The following is a 27,504-nucleotide window of genomic DNA, read 5'->3' as shown; positions in this document are numbered from 1 at the left end:
ACATAGTAGCATTTGTGAAGAGGTCCATTTTGAGTCTCGTTTTTCTTTATCACGAAGCGAGAGATACGGAGTTATAAGAGACAGTTTACTCTGCGTTTCTCCCAGAGCAACCGAACACGTCAAATGTGATGAGGCGCAACACCTTGGCGAGTGGGCAGTAGTGACTGGGTATAAGCTGGTCGAACTTGGTTCAAATCCGGACAAGGACATTTCGTCGCAAACAGCTGCCAGACCCTCCTAGCCTGCTGTTTAATGGAGGTTTTTTGTTTTTAGATAAAGCGGTCAAACGTGGAGCTGACCATTCGTCTCCATCTAATGTAAAATTTAAGAATGCGTGGCGATTTACCACCACACCCCCCATACGTTTAAACGGGTTGGCGTTTAAGCTGTTTTTGAAGTAGCATTAACTGTGGACCAACAGAGTGCTTCAACGTTTTAATTAATTTTGTTTTTTTGGGTTTAATTTGGTTCTCAGAGCAAATAGGGACCTTATCGATGTTATTAACAGACTGGTGTATGCAAGGAGAAACGTTTTCTTTGGGGTAGGGCCTACTTTAAAAATGACACGAATTTTACATTTTACAAATATTGAGAGCTTTTCTGTTTTCTATAATTTTATGTTCACCGGTTTGGAAAGAATGACAAATATTTCCAAAACGACATATTTAATCAATAAATAGAAGGTCTTACTGCACCATATAAATTAATAAATTGTAATTTCTGATGAGAGAAATTGATGATACAAATGTCGCGCGTAGGCTTAAGAATGGTCTGCCACTAAATGTCGATTCTAATGACTAAGACGCATCGTAGACTCTGATTTTTGTCTCGGCTCTGACGCAGCTAATAGCCTGATTGGATTTTAGTGCATTTATTCGCCGTGTAAATATGTTATGATTTACATAGGATAATGTTCCAAATTAATTATATACTTGAACTGTATCTTATATATTGAATTTGTTGGAATCAAATGTTTTGAGAAGTTTTAGTGTGATTTATCTTCGACTAAAATAATATAATAAACTAACCAAAGCGATACGGACCAAAATTTAATTTGCGCGAAAACCTTTTTGTAGACCCCAAATAATAAATATGTATGTACATAGACACACTATATATATATTAAAATATACATTCTGGGAATCCTTCTAGTTGTCGTAAATACAACTGTTTACGACCATAACCAGAACTGGGGCTATATTCACCTTGTCTTATTAAAACTTGAAATAAAAGGATTTTTTTTTTCTAAATCATTTATTACAAAATACAACATCTAATCAAACAATACAGTTACATCACAGAAATATTAGACGTGAAAACTACGAAAATATAGCACACACTGACTTCCACAAGTAAACACCTGCGTTAGCCGCGTCATAGCTCAGGTGGTAAGGGTTAGAGGTGGGATTCTTACCGCGGAGGCTCGTGTTCACACCCAGGGCAGTCCATGTGGAATTTGTGGCGGATAAAATGGCGCTAAGACGGGTTTCTTTCAGAGATCTTCGCTTATACCCTGTCGGTACAATTCCACCACTCCTCCATATTAATTTATTCGTCATATGAAAGATGGAGAGTTAGCGGTTCAAGTTCCACAGGGACATTGTATGAAAGACATGTCATCAAACGCGCAGTAGAAAGAAAGTTTCCCTACGTGTAATAAAGATGTACTTCAAGACAGCAAGAATTATTATAGATTAGTGAATATAATGATATACATATATCCTACGATATAATTTAACAGTTAATTATGAGCGGCTGTTACCCAAATTTTATATAATCACCGGTTATTTACACTTTACAGTAAAAATAACAATTACCCTAATACATGCATTGCACCGTACATGAAGATATTTTGTGATTGCTACAATTGGGTGAGAGAATTTCTGTGTGGAACTGGACCATTACGGGTCCACTGCCCCCCTCGACCAGATGATACATGAACGAAAATGGAGCAGCGGTGGAATGACATGGACAGGGGAAAACCTTAGGAATCAGAGAGAAAAATATTTCAGTGCCACTTTGTCCAACACAAATTCTCGTGGACTACCTCAGGCGCCAACCCGAGCCTTCGTGGTGAAAGGACGGCGAACAATTGGCTGATCCATGGCGTGACTAAACGAGACTGTGAAAAATAAATAACACAGAAGTTTTGAAATACAGTGTCAATTGGTATGGAAAAGACAAATACTTTTATTTGGAGACGTTTATAAATATTATACGAGAGTTATATAGTTAAAAATAAAAATAAATACATGAAAAGGAACAAGTCTATTTAGATTTAAGGCTTTATATTTAACAGTTTTTAGAATAATACATAAAGTGTTACATTTATGTTAGAATTCAGTGCAGTGCAGTGCAGTATCTGTTAGAATGAATGTTTAGGGCCTTCAAATTTTTGTTGTGCAGTCGAGCAAAATATATAAATGAACTGAATTGAAAATATATTAAACTAAACCACTTTCTTGTTTGAATATTTAAAGGATTTGTGGAAACATTGTAATGGAGTACAGTCAAGTTTAAAAACGATTATATATGATGACATATAACGCGAAGGAAAGAAAATGAAGAAATAAAGGGAGGGGTGGAGTCCTGCTGTAGTTAAAAAGAAGCTCGGAAATTGTATTCCGTACAGGAATACACAAAATATCCCCATGCGTTCTTTTCAGCCTACATTTAGGAAGAGGCATTAAATCCCAATTGTGTGGAGTGGCACAACTGCCACATTAACTTTCATCCAGTTGCATCCAGTGGTTTTTGGGTTGAATTGATTGGACTGACGGACAGATATAGCCAACTGATAATGCACTCTGCGCAAAGAACGCGTGATAAACAAACACTGATAAACAACTGCGTAACATAAGGAATTCGAAGACACTCGACATTCACTCTGCATAATTCAACAAAACATTTCTTCACAAATTGTACCAAAAGATGGCTGTCGTCTTGGCTGTTGCACTGTGTAGTCTGGTAGAAGGTAATCGATGTTTCAGAGGTCCCTGCCTTCCGCCATCAGGGCGATCGCCTTGATGATGGAGGCGGCAATCACACCCGAAATGACAATAAACTTCTACAGGGCTACACGGTGCAACAACCCAGAAGACGGCCATATTCAGAATCACTGCCGTGAAAACCTCAGCTCCTACAAACTTATTCCTAAATGAGTAAAAATGAAAATAAAAGGTAAAACTCAAACGATAAAAAAGAAAAGAAAGTTTGAGAGTAATTACACATACAAGTTAAGACATCAGATTCATTCACATCAAGGAACAAACATATTTTATTGCATGCTCAGACTCCAATTACAAAATGCGAAGGATGGAACCATTCCTTCCATACAGGGCCACTTTAAGGCAGTGGTGAGGCTATGGAAAAACATGATCTTGGGGTCCACTGTCCCATTTCCTAAAAATAGGAGGGATTCACAGCAAATTTACGCTACTGGGAGATTTAAAAATCTTAATCTATAAACTATCTTTGTTTTCACAAAATATATTTATATTAACAAAAACTGAATGGATAGGAAAGAATAATATAAAAAATTTATACATTCAAGCTAAAGTGTGATATGCCAAGTTACCCACGGATAAAGAAACGTTTTGAAAGTCCTTTGTGTTTCAACAGCCCAAATAGGTGAATCGAAAGAACAAGTGAACTAACTGTCTAATATGTGTGCTATTGTGAGAGCGCTCCCCGCTCCAAACAGCACAGAATCGAATAAAATTTTGCCGTAAGAATGCTGACACATCCCAAAAATGTTTCTAGAGAAATTTGGGAAAACTTTGGGCAAATTTAAGAACGCGGTACCGTCGGTCGGGCGGGCGGATGGGGCCCAATTTTCCCACTGTTTAAAGTGGCCCTGATTACATAGTTTTAAAATTAAAGCGGGAACTGGAAAAGAATGACGCTAATTTAAATAAGATATTTAATTAAAGTAAGTAGCATTAAACGAACACAATAAATACGAACCAGGCAAATGTAAGGAACAAATGTTATTAACGAATGAACACTAAACAAACTTTATGAATAGAAATTACCCAAAAATAAGGAATCTTATTGGTTAAATCTTTAACTAATCAATTCGTTTTAAAACACAACTTAAATAATTATGCAAATTTAAGAAAATAATATTATTTGTTTAACATATAACCAATATTAAAAAACCTATGAGCAGAGAATACATTGAACAAGCAATTGCCGACAGCCGACAAAGTGTGGTCCTCCGGGTTGGGGTTGGGCGTTAGGCTAACAACTTTTCACTATAACCTCAGTCATATATTTTACAGTCTGTGAAATACAAAATCTACGCAAGAATTTCTATCAGAAGAGGGGAATAATGACAATGTTGGAAAACCCTGTACATCATGATATAAGACATAATAAAAGGAATACATATAAACAAACGTGCATACATACAAACATACATACATTCATATATACATTAATGTATACATACACACATTCATACATACATTCATACATAATTTATGCATTCATACATAATACATGCATACATACATATTACATGCATACATACATAATTCATGCATACATACATAATACATGCATAAATACATAATTCATGCATTCATACATAATTCATGCATACATACATATTACATGCATACATAATTAATTCATGCATGCATACATAATACATGCATAAATACATAATACATGCATACATACATAATTCATGCATTCATACATAATACATGCATACATACATATTACATGCAGACATACATAATTCATGCATACATACATAATACATGCAGAAATACATAATACATGCATTCATACATAATACATGCATTCATACATAATACACGCATACATACATACTACATGCATACATACATTCATACATACATATTACATGCATACATGCATATTACATGCATACATACATAATACATGCATATATACATATTACATGCATACATACATAATTCATGCATACATACATAATACATGCATAAATACATAATGCATGCATTCATATATATTACACGCATACATACATACTACATGCATACATACATTCATACATACATATTACATGCATACATGCATATTACATGCATACATACATAATACATGCAGACATACATAATTCATGCATACATACATAATACATGCAGAAATACATAATACATGCATTCATACATAATACATGCATTCATACATAATACACGCATACATACATAATACATGCATACATACATTCATACATAATACATATATACATACATAATACATGCATGCACACACAGCGGATACACAAATTGCAAAACCTACCTCAGAATTTGTAAATAAATTAAATAACAAAGGGAAACGAAGAATTTATCTCCCCCATTATATCAGAAAAGAACAAATTTCAATAAAAAACAAACATAGCCAATAAAATCGTATTTACAAAAATGTAGGAGAAAATAAAGATATGAGAAGGGGAAATGAATGGCTTACTAAATCTAAATATGATCTAACAAATTGAAGGGCGTAGTGCAAAAACACGACAAGGCACACTTTTGTGGAAAAGGAATTTTCCATGTATCGCTTTTACATTTGTCGCTAAGTGGCAGAAATTTCTGAAGAATCACTTTGATGGATCGGTTCTGAACAGTCGAGCAGCTGAAGTCATGTCAACAAATTTGCCAGTGATTTATGAGGACGTGTGTATAGGAAGATTGTTTGAATTCGGAGATTTGAATTTAGTACAGCCTGCAAATAGGAGCTTCCCAATAACATTAATTGCTAATGGGTCAATGGTAAATTACGAAGGTGAAGTGACGAAGCTATTTTTACCGACACACAAGAGAAATACACGTTTTGGTTCTGCAAAATAAGGGCATTTCTGTGGTACATGAGAAAATGTGATTATTATTATTATTATTATTAAGTGTTCTGTCTTACGACAGGTCCATTGCTCTGCCCAAAAAGAGCTCTCCAGTTGTCCCTATTCTCGGCTTCTCGCTTTAATTCCTGGAACGTCACCTTCTTTCCTTGTTTAAGGTCGTCGGTTAGCTGTATCAATCTTCTTCCTAGTCCTCTCTTTCCTTCAACCTGGCCTTCGGTGATATCATTCATTAATCCATTCCTTCTCATAATATGTCCCAGCCAGTTAGCTTTCCTTCGTGTAATCGCCTGCAGAATGCTTCTTTGCTCGTTGACTCTCCTCAATACTTCTTCGTTGGTCACTCGATCCGTCCACCTGATCTTCTCTATTCTTCTCCAACACCACATTTCAAAACTCTCCAGGTATTTCAATTCCTTCTTCCTGAGTGTCCAAGTCTCTGCTCCATACAGCGCGACACTCCATACGTAACACTTCACTAGTTTCTTCTTCATCTCCAAGCCCAACTTGCTAGTGAGAAGTATCCTCTTCTTGACGAAAGCTGCCTTGGCCATGGCTATCCTTGCTTTTACTTCCTTGGTGCATAGGGCGTCCGTCGTGACTATGCTTCCCAAGTACTTGAAATGCTCCACATTCTCCATCTGTTGGTTTCCAATTACAACGTTCAATGATTCTGCTCTCGGTGCTATCCTCATTACCTTTGATTTTTCAATGTTGATTTCCATTCCATACTCTCTACCTGTCTCCACTAACTTGTCCATCATGTTCTGTAATTCCTCCTCTTCCTTCGCCAATACTACTAAGTCGTCTGCATACTTTACAGTCTTTATCACTCTTCCTCCAATTTTGAAGTCTCCTGTTCCCTCCAGAGCTTCCTTGGCAAGCCATTCCCCGTACAGGTTAAAAAGAATTGGTGATAAGCAGCATCCCTGTCTTACACCTCTACCTATCTCAACGCTGTTGGTGTCTCCTGAGTCCAGTCTCACTTTGACTTTTTGCTGCATGTACAGGTTTTTGTGATAAGCCACGATAATTTTCAAATTTTAACACTAACTTCTCTTTGACATCTTTAAATTGTAGTTATTCTTATACCTTGGTAAAATATATATGAAATTAAATATATTATGTGTAATGTTTGTATAGTGACTAGCTACGGGCTGGACGACTGGGGTTCGATCCCCGACGGGGGCAGAGGATTTTTCCTCTAGCCTCTGCGTCCAGACCGGCTCTGGGGCCCACCCAGCCTCCTCTACAATGGGTACCGGGGTCCTTTCCCGGGGGTAAAGCCGGCCGGGGCGTAATGCTGACCACTCACCCCCATCTAGTGCCGAGGTCAAGGAAGAGAGGAGCTATACCTCCACTCACCCCAAACGAATACATGGCGTATAGTGGGACAAACTTTACTTTATGTGTAATGATTGCGTTATTTAATAGAATATTATTTTTATAGGATTTAACAAAAACTAAACAAAGCCCCGAGTAAACTTGAATGTTCTGGCTGGTAATGTTTGTGCAGTAAACCCTTCATTACAATGAAAACAAACATACGACCAATGTACCAAGTTTACAATTATGGCACTTTCATCATACATACAGTTTGTCCCAAAAGTACCTCAACCCGAGGATTACGTATTAAATAATGTGTTAGTGTGGTAGGAATGCAAGAAGCACGAAGTGTTGTTATTACTCAGAATTATTTGCGAACGCAGTCGTATGAAGAAGATAAACTGGAATATTACGTGCGGCTTCGTAATGATGCGGGCAACCACTTCTTAGCTCGTTAACCGTTTTCTCGATACTAAAGACAAAAGGCGCACGGGATGAGCCAGAAAAGTGCAGGACAATTTAAACTTTTTTTGTAATGACAAACTTCGGTTTGCGGGACTTGTGGGACACCGTGTAAGTATTATTGATCTGATACATTATTTTGGTTAAATGAGATGCTTTGTCCAAAATTCTTCTTAATTCTTCTCTAAAACACGTCATCAAGAATGTCAGAGGGATTCAGGAATGGTCTGCTCCAGGTACTTGCCTATGCTGATGGTCAATTTGCTAGGGGATGGTGTGGGTACCATAACCAAGAATACAGAAACTCTCCGAGAAGCTAGCAAGGAAATAAGTCTAGAGGTAAATGTAGATTAATCTAAATACATGGGCGTAATAAGGGACCAACTTCAGTAGCAATGGCGGAACATGTCATTTGAAAATGTTTCGAAATATAAGTATCTGGGAACAACAATAACAAATAGAAATGAGGTCCATGAAGAAGTTAAGAGTAGAAATAATTCGGGGAATGCTTGAATTTATCCAGTTCAAAAACTGTTTTCATTCCGTTTAGTAACCACAACACTAAAGATCGGGATATATAAAAGAATAATTTTGCCTGTTGTCTTGTATGGTTGTGAAACATGGTCTCTTTCTTTGAAGGAAGAACGTGGATTACAAATGTTTGAAAACGGTGCTGAGGAGGATATTTAGACCTAGGAGGGATGAAATAAGTGGAATTTTGGAATTTTCGTAACGAGGAGCTGCGTGAATTGTACGAGTCACCTAGCATAGTGAGGATACTGAAATCTACGAAGCTCCGATGGGCTGGATATGCAGCACGAATGGGGGAGGCAAGTGGTGAGTCAAGAGTTTTGGTGTGAAATCCTTGTGGAGAACGATCACTGGGCAGACCAAGAGGGGATGGGAGGGTAATATCAAGGTGTATCTTAGGGAGGCAATTCTCAAGACTAAGAATGGAATCAGCCTGTCTCTTTGTACGGGCAACAACGAAGGCTTGTTTCTCGGTTGACCACGAGATTTGCTCTCTCCATATCTTTTGTTTCCCCTAGCAGTCTGCACCGGGGGTGGGTGACGTAATGGAGAGATAATTTATATGTTTTATTTTGAGCAATGAATCAATCGTAACTGCAGACAGCTGACTGGCCGTCGAGATTTAAAATGTGAAGGGAAGTTTTTATTATGAACTGACCGTCCTAATTGAAAGAAATCAAGAGTCCAGAACACTATCATAAAAATAATTGTTATTTTTATATTTTCATCAGGTTAGAGGACGACTTATTTATGATTTAAGGAGAACTGAAAAGTATAATTCACAAATAAACAAAGTAATTATATACTGGGGCCCACGGAAATGAAGACTGCAATTTTTATTGTTAGTCATGGCGGTCGAATATAGACTGAACATTAATCTCGTTAAGATTTATCTGGGACATCGCTTATAACAGAGTATACGATATGAAGATTCCTGTCTTCTGGGATGTTGCACTGTGTAGTCTGGTCGATGTTAACCAACGTTTCAGAGGTCATACTGCCGATGAATCATCGCCCTGATGACGGAGGCAGTATAACCACTGAAACGTCGGTAAACATCTACCAGACTACACAGCGCAACAGCCCAGAAGACGGGAATCTTCATATCGTATACTCTGTGAAAACCTCAAATCTTACAGAGTATACGATAATCTGAATAGAAGTAGAATGTTCGCGAAAGGTCTACTGGAAAATTATGGTAAAATATCCTAGCCAGTGAAAGCAACGTAAAGAAATCACAGGAATACTCTTTTCGTAATGGAAGACGAATCCTAAGCTCTGAATATCTTTATGACACGTTAAATACAATTCAATATGCAGTTATCAGGTAATGAATTCCAAAAAATGAAGAATTGCATAATTTTTCAAACAAATTAAACGCCTACAAAGAAACTTAACTTAAATCTGCCAACGTGAAATGACGCGTGGAAATTACATCGGAAGGAACGAATTTAATTAGTTTCTTGCTGACCACAATTTGGAAATTGAATACGAATATATAAGTAGGCCTAGATGAATGAATTTTGTTTTGAAGTGTTAACTAACGTAAACCTCGAATGCGACAGTCAAATACGAAATTGTGACGCGGATCCTAAATTAGAGAAACGGCCGAAGTTTGATACCAGAACACACGAAATTTTTATGACCTCTGCAGAGATTTACAAAATTTGACAACGAAACGAAGAACTTAACAGGATTAAGGGAAGGTGAATGTACGACAATCAAGAATAATGGGAGAGAAATGATGAAGATGTGAATTTACCGACGAGCGCACTCGCAGTTAGGCTGGTTTCTTGTTGCCTATATCTAGGGGAGAGGTGGGGACATATAAATGGAAAAATTGCAAATTGATGGTATTTGGCGAAACACAAGATATGCAGAGCGCAAATTGATCAACAAGCAGTGGATAATGTTCGGTCTTCTGGCCTGAAAAGAAATCTGAATTTTATGTGTAACTTCGTCGGAGAATAAGCAGTGTTCAATGTTGAAGGTTTCGGTGAAGATCGAATTTGTTCCTGTCATCCTAATGAAGTGGCTGCCGAAACCTTCCCTGTACGCTCCCTTCCTAGCCACGTGCTCGCTAGCCCGGGGTAAAGGCGTAATTTCGAAGTTGTTATGAAATATCCAAACCGTATTTAAGATGACACAGAGCCAGGGAATAAGGCGCATTGTGGGAAATACACGACCCTCATACCAAGGATAATCCTGTGACCTGGCGGCTTACGTCTCTCAGTAACAGTAAAGTAGGCCGTGGCTAGTGATTAAAAGAAGATTTAGCGAGATTGGTTATTAAAGATTGAGGGGTCGTGGGCGTAGATGGAGGAATGTTTGCGAAAAAGGAACGGGTAGGAAATTTAGTCTTTGGAAACTGTTGCTTGTTGCTAGGTAATGGGCCGAGTCTCCACTGCGAGGAATAGTTCCAGCTCAGATATGGATACATAACACCGTGGAAGGCAGACTGCAATGCGACGCCTTGTCGTTTTTGAAAGGGGAAATTGCTGAAATTCAGCCCGAGTTAGGTTTTACAGATTATGTGGTGCTCTGACAGAACGGAATTTGAAAATCCAAGCCCAGAGCAACTATAATTTTTTTCATGAAGATAGGCACTTGTGGAATCAATTTCTAATTCACTTTTAAAAGGGGTTAGAGATTCAAGTGTGAAGATTTGTATTAAGGGACGGAACCCCACCGAAAAAAAATGTTTTTCTAAGAGGCTAAGTTTCGTTTCTTAACTACTTCTTATAGCTCACAGTACGTAACGTTGAAAAAGTGGAAGAATTAAAAAGAATTGAATTTGGGGGTCAGAAATACTGTAATCATGGACGAACGAATTTGCCTAGATTAACAGGTAAACATGAAGAAACTGGCAGTGTCTCCCCCCTTAATTGAATACGTCGTTGCTTCTCAGGTCTTCTAGTCATGCCACCACCACCCACTGCCGTATTAAAAGGAGGCTTCCTAATTTTCCCAAAGATATTACCCTGAAGATGATAACGCAAGTGCTTGCCGAAACATTCAGAAACCAACATTTCATGACGCTGCTTATTCCAGTAAGCCGAAGTTACACATTGAAAAAGCCAGTTGCTGCTTACTGTAATGGAGAATCAGTGGCTGCGATGTTTCTGCAGGCTGTTTCATTCCACTACAGGACGCACTGACGATGATTCTTCTTCGCCGATCTGCTCTGGCTGCATCCACGCAGAATGTTCGCCTTTGATGTTTCTTCACAGACGTAGTTTCTTCGGTTGCCCTCCGCCGTCTTCAGCACTGAGGACGTGCCTCCTCTTCTGTGGTTTCCTCGGGTCCGCCTGATGCGTTGTTGTCTGCAGAACGCGATCTTCTGTGACCACCCCTTCTGATGGTATCACAATTCTCAGAATCGTCTCTGGGATCCTCGAGGGGTGATCGTTGTCACATGTAGGGTCTGCAAATGAAAAATTCATAATCGCATTTTATGTTCATGGGACAATCAAACTTACTCTTAATACATTAACGTGTGAAAATTTTTGTTTTATTCCACCTCATTATATTTTGTGCTGACAACTGGTTTAATATCTTTGAAGACTGCGTCTAATATTTTAATGTTTTTACAATTAAAACTAAAGAACTTTTATCATAATTCAGCTTTCCCTTTCGTAATGTTAGTACCATTCAGTTTAATGAAGTGTGTGAGGGAGTGGTGAATACTTTGACTATGCGTGGCGCTGGCGATGGAAGACAGCACCAGATATCTCATACAGTGTTATAAACGCGTACAAACAAACCTTTACTCTGGAAAGGGATACTTATTCACGAGTATATAATATAGAATTTAATTATGTAACTCGAAACATTAAATTCTGCAAGCAGATGAAGCAGTTATTTGAGTTTAATTTCGAGGTCAGAGGCTGAGAGATACAGAGAAAACACAAAGTGCGAAGTTGATGTAGTAAACTTGCTCAGTGAGCATTTGTCTTATGCAGTGGAAGCATTTTTGGGTGCAGGTACTCAGATCAGACATGGGTGTTCTGTACGACGGTATCGTAACATTCTACATGAGTTCCGTATTAAAATCCTAATTTCTCTGCATTTTTCTGTTGAATCTGTATACAAAATTTATTTGAATTCTGCTCTGACCAAACTTCATTGCGGGTGGCAATACAAACTAGAAGACCGACATCGACACGGACCGAGTTCCACTGTCTGGGCACATCTGATATTTTGCAAGTGTTGGGGAACTGGATGTAAGCAGGTCGCTTAGTTCTGAAATTAAATAAGATATCTCACCTGGTCCTTGATTGGTAGATGCAGGGATGCAGTCATGTGAGGAAGCCAATGGGGCACTCGACACCTGCGCCGTTGGATACTCAATCTGTTGACACGAAAACAGGAATCAGTTGCTTGTAGTAGTTTGTTCAACATTCGCCCTTCTTAGTGATTCTTTGCAGAAAAACCCAAGTTCGAGGCAACTATTTTTGCAGTTGGCATTACGCACTCAACAGAAGTGCCCCTTTGCACCATTTCAGACTCAATTAGACTTCGATGCCACCTGCTGTTAAGTCGCGCGACTAGAGTCATTTTCATCCTTGAGGCCATTCCACCCTCGTCAGTATGAAAGATGATTTACCGACGAACTCAGCAACCGAGAGTTGCTTCAGTGCGAACACTGCCCAAATATCTAATAACGATCACAATCGAATTTCAAATAAGAAAATATAGCAGAAGACAAAAAAGGAACACGTGGGGCAAAACAGCTGTTTTATGGTCAATTTAGATCCATTTGTTTATTCTTGTTTACGACAATACGTAATATAAATTCGGGTGAGCTGCTCGACATCCGATGAGTACAGCGCGCCGTGATTGAATAATGCTTTTTGGAGTACGATACGACCGAGATGTGTCTGTGGTCTTAATTTATTAATCTAACATTTTTAATATTGTTGCGACATTCAAGCGACACAGCAAAACAACACTTACTTGCAGAGCCTGAAAATGGTAAATATTGTCAGAGCCTACGACTGCTTATCTAATAATTAATTATTTTCTCGCGTACGTTTGAATGATGAGTAATGAAACATCATTTATCATGTGAGACAAAAATAGAGAGGATTTTTACTTAACTTTGTAACTTGCAATGCGTAATTTGCACTGAGAAACTAATGTAGGTTAAGTGTGAACACTTACTGTGGTTGCACGCTCCAGGGAGGTCTCGTCCAAGGATGGCGACACAAATGAGAAGTTCTGCAATAGAAATTAGAAAAGTCACATTTAAGCAAAATTCTTTTGTGTTGGAACGTCTTTACTGCGGCGTTTGTAAGATCAGAAAAATGCGTATTTGGAAAGAAGTTGATAAACTCGTATCTTCACTGTAAAACAGAGAGTAAGCCCATGGAAATAAAAAATCTGTCTGTCAAACCAGAGTTACGGTGCACAAATATCGGCCAAGGCCTAATAATGACATCAGAATTATTACTGACTGTAACACCTCGAAGGGAACGTGACCCTCAGTCTCCTACACGTGTTCTGAAAGGGCCAGAAATTAGCCTTGTTCTGATGCGACACGCAATAAAAGTAGGAAAATTACATGTTCTCACCTTGAAAGGGTCGTCGCTCCTTGGACGCCAAGTGCCCGCTGACCGAGGGTCAGACGCCACACCGAACTGGTTTTCATCGACGCTGATGATATCGTCGAGATGTGGGAGGAAGGGTGGTGATATCTTCTTCGCTCTCAGTTCATCCCAGTCGATGGTCTGTAGATAAAACACAAGCATAACAGAGTGAAGAATTCTGGCGAAGCCGACAAGAGAACACCTCAGTTTGGTATAATTGCAGGGATTACGAAATTGATGTAAATTGTTGAGACCTTTTTAAGTGTTTTGTAACGTCGCATTTACTGGGAGGAAAGTTTTAAGATGTCTAGTCGTGTCCATAAGATTTGTACGAGAAAGAAATTTGAAGTCAGGTTTCGTGAAACTTTTATATTACGGTTTGTTCTAGGATTACAATCAATTTTCTTTGCGTTGTCTATCTCTTGGGGCCCTCAATATGTCATTGAGCTCGAAATATTTCGTACGTCGCAATTTGGATGCAAGGGGCCCTTGGCAATTTCCCTACGTTAAGGATTGCCTCATGCTGGGAATGTAGACCGCACTTTTTACTTATTTACTGAAGTTTTGAAACAGTAGCAACTTCTAGAAACATTGAAACTGCACTTTGCTTCCTTAGAAATACATTAGAGTCTGACCTTCAGTTATTCGACGTTCAATTTTTACGGACGTGCGTCCATTTTGTCAACGGCCGACTCAGCGTGTTCTGGAATGAGTCGCACTTCCTGATCGCATTTCGTGCACTCCGCCTCTTAGAGTATTTTTTATTGCCTTCGATAACACGAGCGGAGATCTACTTTAGTTTCTTAACCGAAGTTACCAATTTCTCATAACGAAGCGATTTCTTTCGTTAAATGTCGCGCGAAAAGAGAAAGTAGTTTATTTTTCCCGCGGAACAAATTTAAAGTCTTACAGAGACCAGACACACTTGGGGCTATGCAACAAGTGGCAGAAGAAGATGGCGTCAGGTGCCTTACCCTCGTCTCTTTCGATGGTCGTCTCAATTATCCGATCGTCCTTCGGGACTTTGATTTCTTGCGTCCAGGAAGAAGACAGTTCAGAATTGAAGCATTTCTGTGCAATATTTTATGGTAAGAGATTTGGGAAGACAACTTACGGCGTAGAAAGGATGGATCTTGATTTCCTCGGCGCCCCCCGCTTCACCACCTAGGCGAAATTTCGGGTCTCTAATCAGCAACATTCCGATGAGACTCGACGCACGTGGTGGGAAAAAAGGCGGGAAGACGGGCTCTTGAGTCAAAATTTTGCTGTAAAAGAGAATCAAATTAGTAAATCTGCCATTATGTTCCCTGTTAGTATTTCTTTGTTCCTGTAAATGACTTCATTAATCTAAGTCACCGAAATAGGTTTTGCGGGTTCATCTATAATAACATCTTGAGATGTTTATCTTTGTTTTCCGTTTCCTTCCCTGTCCCTCACATTTAATTCACTCCCTGTATAATCTTTTGTTTCGGGTATATTTCTGCCTGAATTTTGGTTTCCTCCATGAAGTTGATTCTCCGGGAATTTCACTGGCATTAAAACGGATAACAACTGCTCCTCTGTTAGGGTCAAACTAATCTGTGTAGGACTTTGTTGAAAAAACATTGCTCTTCGCAAATAACGATACTCACGTAAATAATGCCTGCATGTTCATTTCTTCGAACGGCCTGGAGTATGACAGCATCTCATATATCAGCACTCCCAGGCTCCACCAATCAGCTGCCTGCAACAATTCAAATTAGGACAAGAGCTTTAATCAGTCACTCCCATTTCTTTGTCCCCTCCAGAAACAGAAAAAATGAATTCTGCTTCCTGTAATGTACGCTCGGTAACTGATGCATATATTATGTAATCATAAGCAGCTGATACATGCAAAATGTGTTACTTTTTGGGTGGGAGATATGAGAAATATTTGCCCCATTTTTGAATTTATATTCGTTGTACCAGACCTTCAGATTATTCCACTGCGATGTTGTGTTTGTCTCAGTTACACGAAAGTACGAATTATGTATTTTCACTTCTGCATGGAAGAAAACACTTACCATGTCGTGTCCTATCCTCCGGACGACTTCGGGGGCCATGTATTCGGGAGTACCGCAGAAGGAGTACGTTCTTTTGTCCTGTTGATAACAAAAAGATTTTAAATAAGTTACATGTGACAGGAAATGAGACACAGAAACAATTCCCTAACTGAGGTACTAGAAAGAAAACTTTGAGGATTGCTAACATCCAAGGATGCACTTCAGACCCAGTTCTGTTTATCTTCTGACGTCATAACATGTTTCTCCAACGTAATGCGTGATCGTGTCTTTTTCATGGTCTTCCATGTTCTTACTTTCCAAAAACTTTCAATGTCAAATACTACTTAAGTGGCACAGTGTAATTCCGAAAATTTATCCATTAGGAATCCTCGGTGAGCTGAATGTTTCACGTGTTTTCTAGGTCCCAGGATTTGTGATTTAAGTTCCTTGCCTAAAGTAAGACACGCGTTTCACAGCCATACAAAATACCTGCTAAAACCGTGCATCTAGATGTTTAATGTTTTGCAAGTGGATAAGATACTCAATGGTGGAAGTATTTGTGGAATTCTAAATAGCAAATTACAGACAACAGGCAATGCTGTAGGTAATAAATTCTGCGCTTGTTAGTTGACACCCTCAGAATCTGAGAAATTGCGATGTCCCTGTTAAATGTAAGTACAAGAGAAGTACTCTCTGAATATGCGTGCCCACATTTCGGACATTTCATATATTTATATTTTTATTGTTCTGGTAGTCTGAGTTCCCTCAAAAAGTTACTTCCTGATGGCGAGAGATCCCCTCATCCTCTACATTCCAGCTTACTCAGCGAATTAGAGAGACAGAATAAAGCTTACCTCCTGATCAGACGGAAACTCCTTCGACAGACCGAAATCCGTCAGAACGACATGGCCCGCGGCGTCCAGAAGGATGTTCTCCGGCTTTAGGTCCCGGTGAACTATTCCCATCTGAAAGAAACAAATGAACACGTCTCAAGAGCATTGGGGAGAAGGAAACGCATTTTGCATTTTCGATATTTGCATTTTTTATGCATTCTTTATAGTTGATTTAACGACGATGTTCGTATATGGATTATATGGCATTGGGCTTCGTAGATCGATCTTAATTATACGTCGTGCATTTTAATTAACTAATTCTCGTGTTTCAGCAGGTCACAAACTATGAATCTCGCTTACGTAACTACAGAAAGTATTATTATTAATGTTCTATTCCACTAAATTGAGAGATATGAAAGTTGTAGAATGAACTTTTCTGGGTACGGAGAATTACTTGGCGGCTAAATAATCAGACATGACAGAACTAACCAAAGTCCTTGCTTACTAAACCGGGGAGCACTCTTCTGAAGAATCAAGCTAAAATTCAGGAATCACCATTTGTTGTGATTTTAGATATTTCTCACAGAAATTACAAAGGATTCGTCGTACTGTGAAAAAATAAAGGGAATTTGAAGAGAACTCTATAGCCCTGAAATCAGTAAGCCAGTTACTTTTCATGTGTTGTACCCCCGCCCTATTTATTATGCTGTTCAGCGGGAGTGCTGGTTGCTTACCTCGTGCAGGTCCTGGAGGGCCAGAATGACTTCGGCGGAGAAGAATCTTGTTTCACTCTCCGTAAGCCTACCTCGCTGTTCCAGCAGTTCGATGAAGTCTTTCCCTGCGACGTAATCTGCAACAATAAAGACGAGGTCGCGTTGTTGTGAGGAGTCTTAGGCCACTGAATGCTGATGTATTGTATGTTTCATTCGGCAACTGTATAATTACAAATCGAAGTGAAATAGTTTAACGGAGAGCGAAGGATTACTCCACAAATGTGGTACGTGTGAGGACCCTACACATTTAGTTACGGTGAAGTTTCGTTTGATGTACTCACCCATTACGAGATGAAGGTGTTCATTTGATTGAAAAGCGTAGTGGAGCTGCACGAAGAAAGGACAGTCACGTGTTTTTTCAAACACGCGACGCTCCGTCCACGCGTTGTCGGTGTCCTTTCTCTTCAGTTGTGTACTCTTGATGTTTTTAATGGCGTAGATTTTACCGGCGTCGCTTCCATCCTTCTTCTTCGCCATGTAAACTTCGCCAAATCCTGTAACAGAATCTCAGTTGTGTTTCATCTTGATATCTGTACAGGTACGGGCTGTCGTATCAGCAAAGTCTCCTTTCAAATAATTATGATACTCTATACCCTCTTTTTTCCAATACCAAAACTTCGCGATGAATATAAAATTCATAAATACGTGGTTCGTCTTCTCTTTAACAAGCTCTAAAGCACTCTCCGATAGGCCAAGCCCTTGTGCTCAGGATATTACTAGATTTTATTGTTTCCTGTGTGATGACAGAAACAAGGTGAAATACCGTTTAGGTCTGTGAGTTTTCATGACTGCAACTTTTATCGTTAAAGTGCTTACGTGTCGAATCTCCATGGAGAGTGGTCTTTGACCCATTCGCGGGCTGTCTCCATAATTTGATTAATTCCAACTTGTTTAAAACCCTGCGTTTCTAAATGTCTCCGCAAATAAAAGTTGGTATTTCGTAAATGATTCACCTTTTAACATTTTTTAGCATTCATTGTGCATAAGAAGAACTACCTCTCGTGTTTATCAATTTCGATACAGTGTAAACCAGAACGCGACAATAGAATGTCGATAACATTAATAAGAGAAAATAGGCCACAGACACGTCTTTCTTGTTATTTCACTGCCGATTAAGTTGCATTGCACTTGATCATGGGCTAGGAAGGACGCTCTAAAATCCCGATCTTCTTCTCTGCCTGCTTAATAGATGCATTAGAGAAAATGTCTTTAAAAGCATCCGTGGTGTTAGGCAGTGTCAATGTGGTTCCATGCATTTGGTGCTGGGGAAAATAATTTGCCGATCTTGATCTACGCCCCTGGACTCAATTATAAATCGTTCATGACGTAATGCAGCGGATATGAAAAAAAATATCAGGGTAACGATTAAGCCCTGGTAACACTTCGCCGTTGTCAATCTGCTATTCTGAAAAGTCAATCACGAACGTGGTCAGCCACCGGGGTAAGATCGGTAATGTTGGCAAAGCATTTCGATTGCCTTAGTTCAGGGATGAAAAAATCTGTATCTTTTATAATTTTCAAACATTTATTAAAATTATTTAAATAAGAAAATATATCCTATAATTCTGATGCAAGAATTTTACGGGAACATCAATGAAGATTTGACTTGAGTTTATGAATTTTGTAGTTAGATGCCAGTTGTTTGTACACAATAACAGTTGAAACTGTGTAATAGCTCTGAATTTCCTGCAGTAATTCGAGTTCTACATTCAACTCAGTGACTGTTCCAGAAGGGGTTGAGCTGCAGTTTTCTTGCTTACAAAAACCCAACTGATGCTGTCCTACTTCTGCTTCCATTTTCCCCGTTGCTTCGTAAGTACTCAGAAATCAGGTCCGTGTTTTGTAAGCAGAGAAATGGACGGGTAATCGGCCGACTGTTAACAGGAAGTTGTACTTACCTCCTTTTCCTAGAAGTCTGATGATCTTGAAGTCTTCCATGATGACATGTCGAGGCCCTGTAACAAATATCATAATTAGTGGCATCTGCTGATATACAATAAAAATGTAAAGTTGTCCTGCTGCACGCCATGTAGGCGCTTGGGTGGGGTGAGACAAGTTATAGCCCCTACTTTTTCTTAACCTCGGCACCAGATGGGGGTGAGTGCTCAGTACCCCGGTATCTATCGAAGAGGAGGCTGGGTGGTAAGTGGGCCCAAGAGCCGGTCTGGACGCAGGGGCTAGAGGAAAAATCCTCTGCCCCTGTGAGGGATCGAATCCCGGTTGTCCAGTCACTGTACTGACTGAGCTAGCTCAGTTCCCGTCTTTAATCTACAGGCTTAATTAAAATAATTTACTCTTTTTTTACTCTACAATCCTGCACCACGGGGTCAGTCTTACGAAGATACCAAGGCGGTTTCGCCTTGCCCTCCGTGGCCAGTCTTTATCCTCCAGACTGGAAGAGAAAGGACGCGGATAAACATCCATGCCTTGGGTGGGACTCGAACCCACGGTCGCAGCAACGAGAACCATGCCTCAGACCGCGTAGCTACGGAGGCTGGCATTTACATTTTAAACCACGCAATTCGCCTATTGAAAACAGTGTTTTTTATAATCAAGGGGAAATCTACCCCTCAGATAGTTCTGTCTCCTTCCCGACCTCTCAATTTCCTAACCCCACTCTTATGCAGTATGTAAAATATTTGCCATACGTAGGCGTTATTATATAGTTTAATTATGTTATTATATTTGTAAATTTGCAGGACAGCTGTGTTTATTTATATTTTTAGCCGCTTAAAGTGCATTGTCATTTGAGTGATAAATACGGAAGTCACTCATCAAGAGCTTCGTGCAACCTGAAATGAGAGACTAAAATCTGTTCTTGTAAGTCTGGAACTTGCAGTGAAATAATTATAATATTTTAAGATGGCTGTCTTCTGGGTTGTAGCGCCGTTTATTCTGGTAGATGTTTAGCGACGCTTCAGAGGTCCTTGCTGCCTCCATCGCCCTGATTATGGCGGCAGCAAGGACCTCTGAAACGTCGCTAAACATCTACCAGAATAAACGGCGCTACAACCCAGAAGACAGTTTTCGTCAGAATCAGCACTGCGAAAACTTCAAATCCTACAAATGATAGCATTAATTTCTGCAGATAATTATTCATAAACAGCCCATTTGAACTTTGCTACTCCGACAAATGCAGACTAGTTTGTCAGCTGGATGGAAGTTGTTATGTTTGTAACTCGCGGCTGTGAACTCAAGGAATGCTTAACAATGCCCGTTTTCAGTTCGTTGTAATTTGTCTTCCGCTTAAAGTGGATAGTGACACTTGCAATCTGACAGGTGATCTGCTTTAAAAGACGAGAAATACAAACTCGCAAAAATGACAATTTTAGGCGCCATTCCGATGAGATGCTTGTATATGGGCAGGCCAGTGAACTACGCGTATATTTAACAAAGTTATAAGGCAACAATTGAAAAATAATAGTAACACAAAACTTTGATCGCAGTAGAGAAATATGTCAAAGTCTATACCAAACTTCACGTCATTACAGTCTGTTGTTTAAAGGCAATGCTGAATCATTCCTTGTAAAACAGAATTAAAACTAAATGTTTAAGGACACAGACCATTTTCAACTGCACATTGTTGTATAAATCTCTGTCAGAAACTCAATTGCATCGCAATATATTTTATTCTAGTTCCGATTGTTGATTCTATCTGCTTCGATATGGGAACATTTGGTTAAAGAGTGTACCTAACCTTAAACTCAACACACGGTAAGAAAACTTTTTATTTAAATATAATCAGTGTACAGACATGATTGTGTCATGGCAGTGACCTTCTGAAAAAACTGGGGTTTGTAAATGTTATTAAAGAGGCAATATTCATCCACTGGTTTGTTCTTAACACGGCTACTACAAAATGAAAACGCTCACCTTTAAGAGTAACATTGTTTATGAGACATTCACCTCTGGGCTTGTCAGACGGTGCTTTAGGGCCACGGTGTTTGGAGGCCTTGGCCATATTTTGTTCAATGCTAGTGCGAAAACTAACAAAATGCAGAAGACTTGTTTGTGTGCTATCAGCAGATTAAATCATGTAACTTTGGACGATAAGATTATTAGTGAATAACAAATTAGTAAATGTAAGGAAGAATCCGGTCCATCGTAATTTTAGGTAATACTTCGCTATTTTCTTGGAATCGCTATTGCAAGCCCTAGTTCAATATGAATAATGTTAAGTTCTAAAAACCTAAATGGACCGGCTTTAATGTGACGCAACGTAGCACAGGGAAGAAGCCAAACATAACCTTAGCCTAATACAATTCTCTCTCAGAATTTATTATATAACTGGTGCATTATTAGTCACAAATAATGCTTAATGCATATTTGAACATCTGTCAGAACCATTTCCCAAATCATTTTATTATTATCATCCAATCTAAACATCGGAAATAGAATTCAGTTACGTAATAAAATGTTTAATATAATTTCACCGTAATGAACAATTTAAAGGCCTGATATTCCTAGTAACTCTCGACACAATAAGACACAGAATCGTATTTATCATCGTTTATAAACTAGAAACTAATAAATACATTTAAATGAAAACTACATACCGGTACTTGAATAACATCCAACTTCAGGTTCCATGATGTTCACTGCTATTCTAATTAACTAGTCACTAATTTTTAAACTAAACACTGTTCTAACAAAACTAGAGATTAAAACACTTATTTGAAAACTTACTATCTAACTTAAACGCACTATTATAAAGTTTTTAATCTGAAATTGTCTGTGAAAGATCGTAACGGTTCTCACAGTCTGCAATCAAAAATATGACTGACGTATCACAACGCTTGTCCGGTCAAAGAAGTTTGAAGCGAGCAGTGTGACTCAATTGTTTTAAACGTCTGAAAGAAGAGTAGGCCATCTTTAATCTCTGACTGCCTGTACGTATGTAATTAGAATTTTTCGAGCTCCTTTCCAAGACGACCTGGAATTATCGTAGGTTATGTATGCATCTAAATGACATATGAAATCCAAATGTGAGGTTTGCGAGATATAACGTTTTGACGACAGTAAATATGTCGTTGATGGTCTTGTGAGTTTTAAGGTCGTGTGGACTTACGGATTTAATGATTATGGTTCGTATTCTTATTTAAACCCATTTTAAGCACGGAAGTTGTCAAAATAATTTTTAAAAATGATGTGTCTGCATCACAGATAACAGAACGTGTATCCATTGCAAAGATGAGTTGTCTAATGCTGTTTAGAGAAATAATCGTTGTTTGTTCTGATAATATTTCTAAACCCACAATTAAATTCTGTGTGTTTAAACAAAAAATGCTTAAAGGATCTAACATGGGTTCAATGTATAGCTTTAAAAAGCTTTTTTTCTGATAATATAAATCTAGGTTTATTAATTATTTGCGACGCGAAGTAAATTACAGGGGTTAATAAATTGTCTTCAAGTAAGAGGTTATGATTGTACGTATCTAGTGGGAGAGGTTTTGGGAAATAATTGGCCATTCCCCAGAAATTGTTGAATGCCACGAATTCCCTTCATCAGAAGATAAAACGATTAAGGACTGATGTGCAGATAAACCTAGATAAGCTCGTGTGTTTGAACATTATTATTACCCTGGAACGACACTTTCCAGACATTTCGTTTCTGTAGATTTCACGGTGTCTGTGTCTTCAAACTACGTGCGATGAACACGTAAATTGTCTTATGACAGGATTCGAAAAGTTCCAATACTTTGGTGACGTGATTCTTCAAACCAGCTTTCTTTTCGTGTAAAATCTAGCTGCCTAAAACTGTGGCAAGTGTGAATTTATAGCGGTGCATCCTAACACCACCGGCTTTGAAGTTTCCATTACGTCAGTGAAAGGTGGATAATGCAGTGAAACCACGAAAAGTCAATAAGAATTACGTTTGACATAAGCCATTTTTAACCCTTAATGCTACTTTAATTAATCCTTATCTATAAGATTTGCGAGACTTGATGGTAGGCTGATGAACATTCTGATGCCAGAATAATATTCGCTCTTCTAAATGTATAAGAGGCTACCAATTGGTCTATGAAACCGATTATTATTCCTTATGTTGACGCAGTGTATAGCAGAATTACTTTGAAACTGTGAAGTTCACTGATGAGAATGTCCATTCAAATGGACGAGCCCTAACCTCTTAAACAGATACAATTTCAGGTTTCACACCAGGCATTTATCTAACAATATTCTTTTGTAAAATGAATGTTTTTTTATTTTAGATAAATCCCCCTCAAATTACTCCATTGTTAATTATAAAATGAAAATAGACGCAGTAAACTGAGTTGAGTGTCAATGCTACTTTTCTGCAAGTACTTAATATGCTTCAATTAACTTGCACATTAAAATTTGACAAAACAAATTTAATTAACATCTTGATATATGACATTATTTTCTGGGGAAACTCTGTAGACAGCAGAAAACTATCCAAAAGATAACCATTAGAGTAATAAGGAGTAAATCATGTAGGGAATTATTTAAGGAATTTAATATTCTCCCTATCCAGCAAATTCTGTGTGTTATTAAAATCATTTTGTAGTGGACAGCATAAAAGTTTTAAATAATCTCAGATGTCTACGGATACAGATACAAACATAACCTACAAATGCCAAACATAACCTCAGCAAATAAAGAAATCAATTTACTATAGTGAAACCAAAGTTTTAATAATGTTCCATCCACTATTATAAAGTTGGAATCATGACGTAAAGAAATTTAAGCTAGCAACAAAGACTTTCTCCTGTCTCACTCCATCAGTTCCTCAGAAAAAATTAAAATCACCCAAAATTCTAACTTATTGGGAATACAGAGATGATGCTTTCTTCTGTGATTGTAATGTGCTGTAAAACTGTAGTTGACTTTAAATCACTGTCACGCCAGTGCAATTTACATTGAAATAAATTCTACTCTGTCAGTTAATCAACGTTTTGCCAAATTTGGGTGATCATCAATTTGGTAACTCTTGTATACGAGTACTTGAAACGTGTTGTGGTGAGTTATTTGTTATACATTTTGTTATCATATGGGTTCTTTTAAGTTATTTGCTGCTGGAGGAAAGTCATTTATGAATTATAAAAAGCAATGGCCATTGAATTGAATTGATATATTTTATTGTTCTCCAGTTTGAAAAAAAGTTCTGATTATTTTTAGTTGATTTTACTTAAACCCTTTATTTCTTTCCTGTCAGAAAGGACCTGAACCATTCTTCAGCTATTCCTCGAATGTCATAAAAATGTAATTTGTTTAACAACATTTTATGATTTATAGAGTCAAAAGCTTTTGCTAAAAGACAGAATATTCGTGGAATATGAATTTTTGTGGTTAATAGATTTCAGTATTGTCCGTTAGTCTGAATGCTGTATCTTCAGTGGATAAACATTTTTAAGCCAAATTGTCCTAGGACGACATAACCTAACCTCAGGCACTTAAGGAATGTTGGTTACTAGTAAAATTGGCCTGTAGTTTGTCACGGTAATTCACTTTTCTTTTTCAGTGGTGTCACTACTGTCATATTAAGATGGCGTAGGAAATTCCTCCCTGTTTATTAAGTTACAAGTTATTTTTATTTATCTGAGTTTTCTATACGTCTACTGTAATGCTGATTTTTAGCCGCTTTTGTAACATTATTTAATATTTTACAATACTTAGTATAAAATGCTCTTATTTTGGGTAATTATTGTTCCTACTGTAGATAACAGAGTCCTTTTATATTTGCAAGATGTTTTTATTCTTGTGGAATCTGGTCATTCGTAATTTTACCTACACTTTTATATTTATTTGGAAATGAAGTGTATATAAACATGAGTTAAACTAATTGTTAGTATCTTTGTCTTTTGTGCAGATTCCCGTGTTTGAGTCTTCAGAAGAATCAGAAACTGTTGTTTCATTATTTACTTTTCTTGTTTTCTGCTGCGGAAATATTATTAATCATATTATATTGGGTATCAATGGAGTAGTAGAAGATGGGATAAATCTCATAGAATCGACAAGAATATTATTAATTGTTGTACTTGAGTCACTTTGAATTCTTGTTGCAAAACGTAGGTTAGGTTTCAAGTTGAGAAAATGAGGGGGTCGGGGGGAAGGCGGCTCTGGACTGGATTACTGTGATTCAGGATGGGAATTGGTCTTCTGTAAACTTGATAATGAATCTATGGGTTGCAAAGACTGTCTTACAGGGACTCTGCCCCATATAAAATTTCATTCCCAGAATAAATGTCGATTTAATTGCTATTATTGTTTAGTTACGTAATTTAACTTCCAAACAAATTTGTCTAAATGTTATTGGCCATAGTAAATTTATTATAATACATGTACATTTCCATCTACACTCAATCACAAACTTATTTATGGCTTTAAAGGTTATTGTGAGCGATAATCAGTGCATTGCTTCCTCCATTTTAAGAAACTGCCACTCTTACCATTCTTAACATATATTTCCATAAATATGAAAGTAAATTTTTAAAATTAAAACAATTATTTCTTAAAATTGTTTAGCATTGTGTCTGCTCTCATTACAACCCATGCACGATTTTAGCCAGTTCTCGCTACATTTAATGATAATTGTTAATTCTTTGCAGTTTGGATTAATGTGACGACAGACGAATAAAATTGCGTCATTAGGAGTATGGGGAGAAATTTCGTGTCAAAGTAAAGCGAAGGTAGGGAGGGTGGAATCCGATATCTTTTGGAGAGAGAGGCGTAGAAAGAGGCTATGAAATTTATATTGATGATAAATCTGTTCAGTGCACGACGTATGTAGTCGAAAGGAAGGCGATGCATTCTGCACCTTGAACCCCGGCCTCTGCTACGAGACTGATCCCACCCAATTTAAGGGTCCTACTGCTGACAGCGAATGAGTCGGGATAGCTCAGTCAGTATAGTGACTAGCTAAGGGCTGAGGCGACCGGGGTTCGATCCCCGACGGGGACAGAGGATTTTTCCTCTAGCCTCTGCCCACCGAGCCTCCTATCCAATGGGTACCGGGGTCCTTTTCCGGGGGTAAAGCGCGGCCGGGGCGTGATGCTGACCATTCACCCCCATCTGGTGCGGAGGTTAAGAATGAGAGGAGCTGTAACACTTCTCCCCCCAAGCGCCTACATGGCGTATAGTGAGACGCTTTAATTTACTGCTTGCAGCGAAGCAGAGGTTCTGCCCGGCTTCCTCCTTAAGACAAGTCTGCCGCTACAACATACTAGTTTGAATGACAAATTAATTAAAATGTATTGAGTCCGTGGCAGTTAAATGCGATATTTTCCTTCTTTTAAATTTTTGTTTTAAACTAGCCAGTTCGGATGAAGTATCGAGGAAAAGCTAAATGACATTAAAGCAGAATAAATGTTCGCTAAACGTCGATAATCCCCCAACTAACCATCATCCCTGTTGAAGGTACTTGGTGTTTATCGCTTGCAAAGTCTCACATTTTATCAACTATTAGCCTTAATAGCTGCATTAAAGGAAACTCGCTAGTCTGTAATTGCGAGATAGAATCCTACCACTACTGTGGATTTGTGGGTTACCGCGTTAAGATCGGTTCCACCCTCGACCCTTACGTCATTGGGGGTTTGTGCTTCTGAGGGACTTAGCTGTATCTAATCTTTTCCTGCGGTTTGTATCACTTGTCTTCACCGGTATCTCCAAGTTCCTCGTGGTTTTTATGACATGACGTCACAATATTAGCCTTTTTTCATGGTTGTCAGGTACTGCCTCTTACCATGAGAGAGGAACATGTATTTTACTTATTTGAAATTAACGGCCCCACGCCATACCCATCTTGAAAGTGGCAACTGCTGAAATGTTGAATGATATCAAACATTCGATGCGGTTCTCACCCGAAAGCCAAAGTTATACATTTATTTTAAGCAGATAACGTGTTAAATACATTTTGATTCCAAAGGGTTTTGACGACGGTAATTTACACTTAACATTATTCAATGGCAAAACTTTCCATCGTTTGCTCTTTAAAACCACGACATTTCGGAGACAGAACCAGCCTCCGAAACGTCGTGGTTTTAAAGAACAGACGATGAAAAAAGTCCTGACAATGAATAATTTTAAATAAATTTTGGTTTGGGAAGTTTGGTCAGAAGAGGCCGTTCGGAAGATCCAGGCGTACATGACTGATTT

General features: G+C 38.4%; 2 protein-coding genes across 4 annotated transcripts in view; one reads left to right on the top strand and one right to left on the bottom strand.

The window, feature by feature from the left end:
• LOC110835880 (protein madd-4-like) overlaps positions 1 to 27,504 on the top strand; it is a 123,887-nt gene that overhangs the window by 32,164 nt on the left and 64,219 nt on the right. The gene's annotated exons all lie outside the window — the stretch shown is intronic.
• On the bottom strand, positions 11,398 to 16,787 carry LOC147872415 (ribosomal protein S6 kinase alpha-6-like). Its single transcript, XM_087357038.1, has 8 exons — positions 16,637 to 16,787; positions 15,804 to 15,881; positions 15,393 to 15,484; positions 14,876 to 15,026; positions 13,747 to 13,902; positions 13,337 to 13,393; positions 12,353 to 12,524; positions 11,398 to 11,597 (listed from the first exon to the last, which is right to left on the bottom strand). Exons 1-8 carry the CDS (start codon positions 16,745 to 16,747, stop codon positions 11,398 to 11,400), a joined length of 1,017 nt encoding a protein of 338 aa, XP_087213164.1. The 5' UTR covers positions 16,748 to 16,787.

The sequence above is a fragment of the Zootermopsis nevadensis genome, unplaced genomic scaffold (assembly GCF_977971745.1).
Source record: "Zootermopsis nevadensis isolate Lab colony 2312 unplaced genomic scaffold, Znev_1.0 Znev_ptg000028l, whole genome shotgun sequence".
Taxonomy (NCBI): domain Eukaryota; kingdom Metazoa; phylum Arthropoda; class Insecta; order Blattodea; family Termopsidae; genus Zootermopsis; species Zootermopsis nevadensis.
This window is presented reverse-complemented; position numbering and strand designations above follow the sequence as displayed.

Coding starts and splice junctions, on each gene's coding strand:
- LOC147872415 (XM_087357038.1), bottom strand. CDS start 16,747: ATGGGAATAGTTCACCGGGACCTAAAGCCGGAGAACATCCTTCTGGAC. Junction 13,394..13,746: donor GGAGCGACGACCCTTTCAAG/GTGAGAACATGT, acceptor TTTCTATTGCAG/AACTTCTCATTTGTGTCGCC. Junction 12,525..13,336: donor CCCTGGAGCGTGCAACCACA/GTAAGTGTTCAC, acceptor TCGTGTCAACAG/ATTGAGTATCCAACGGCGCA.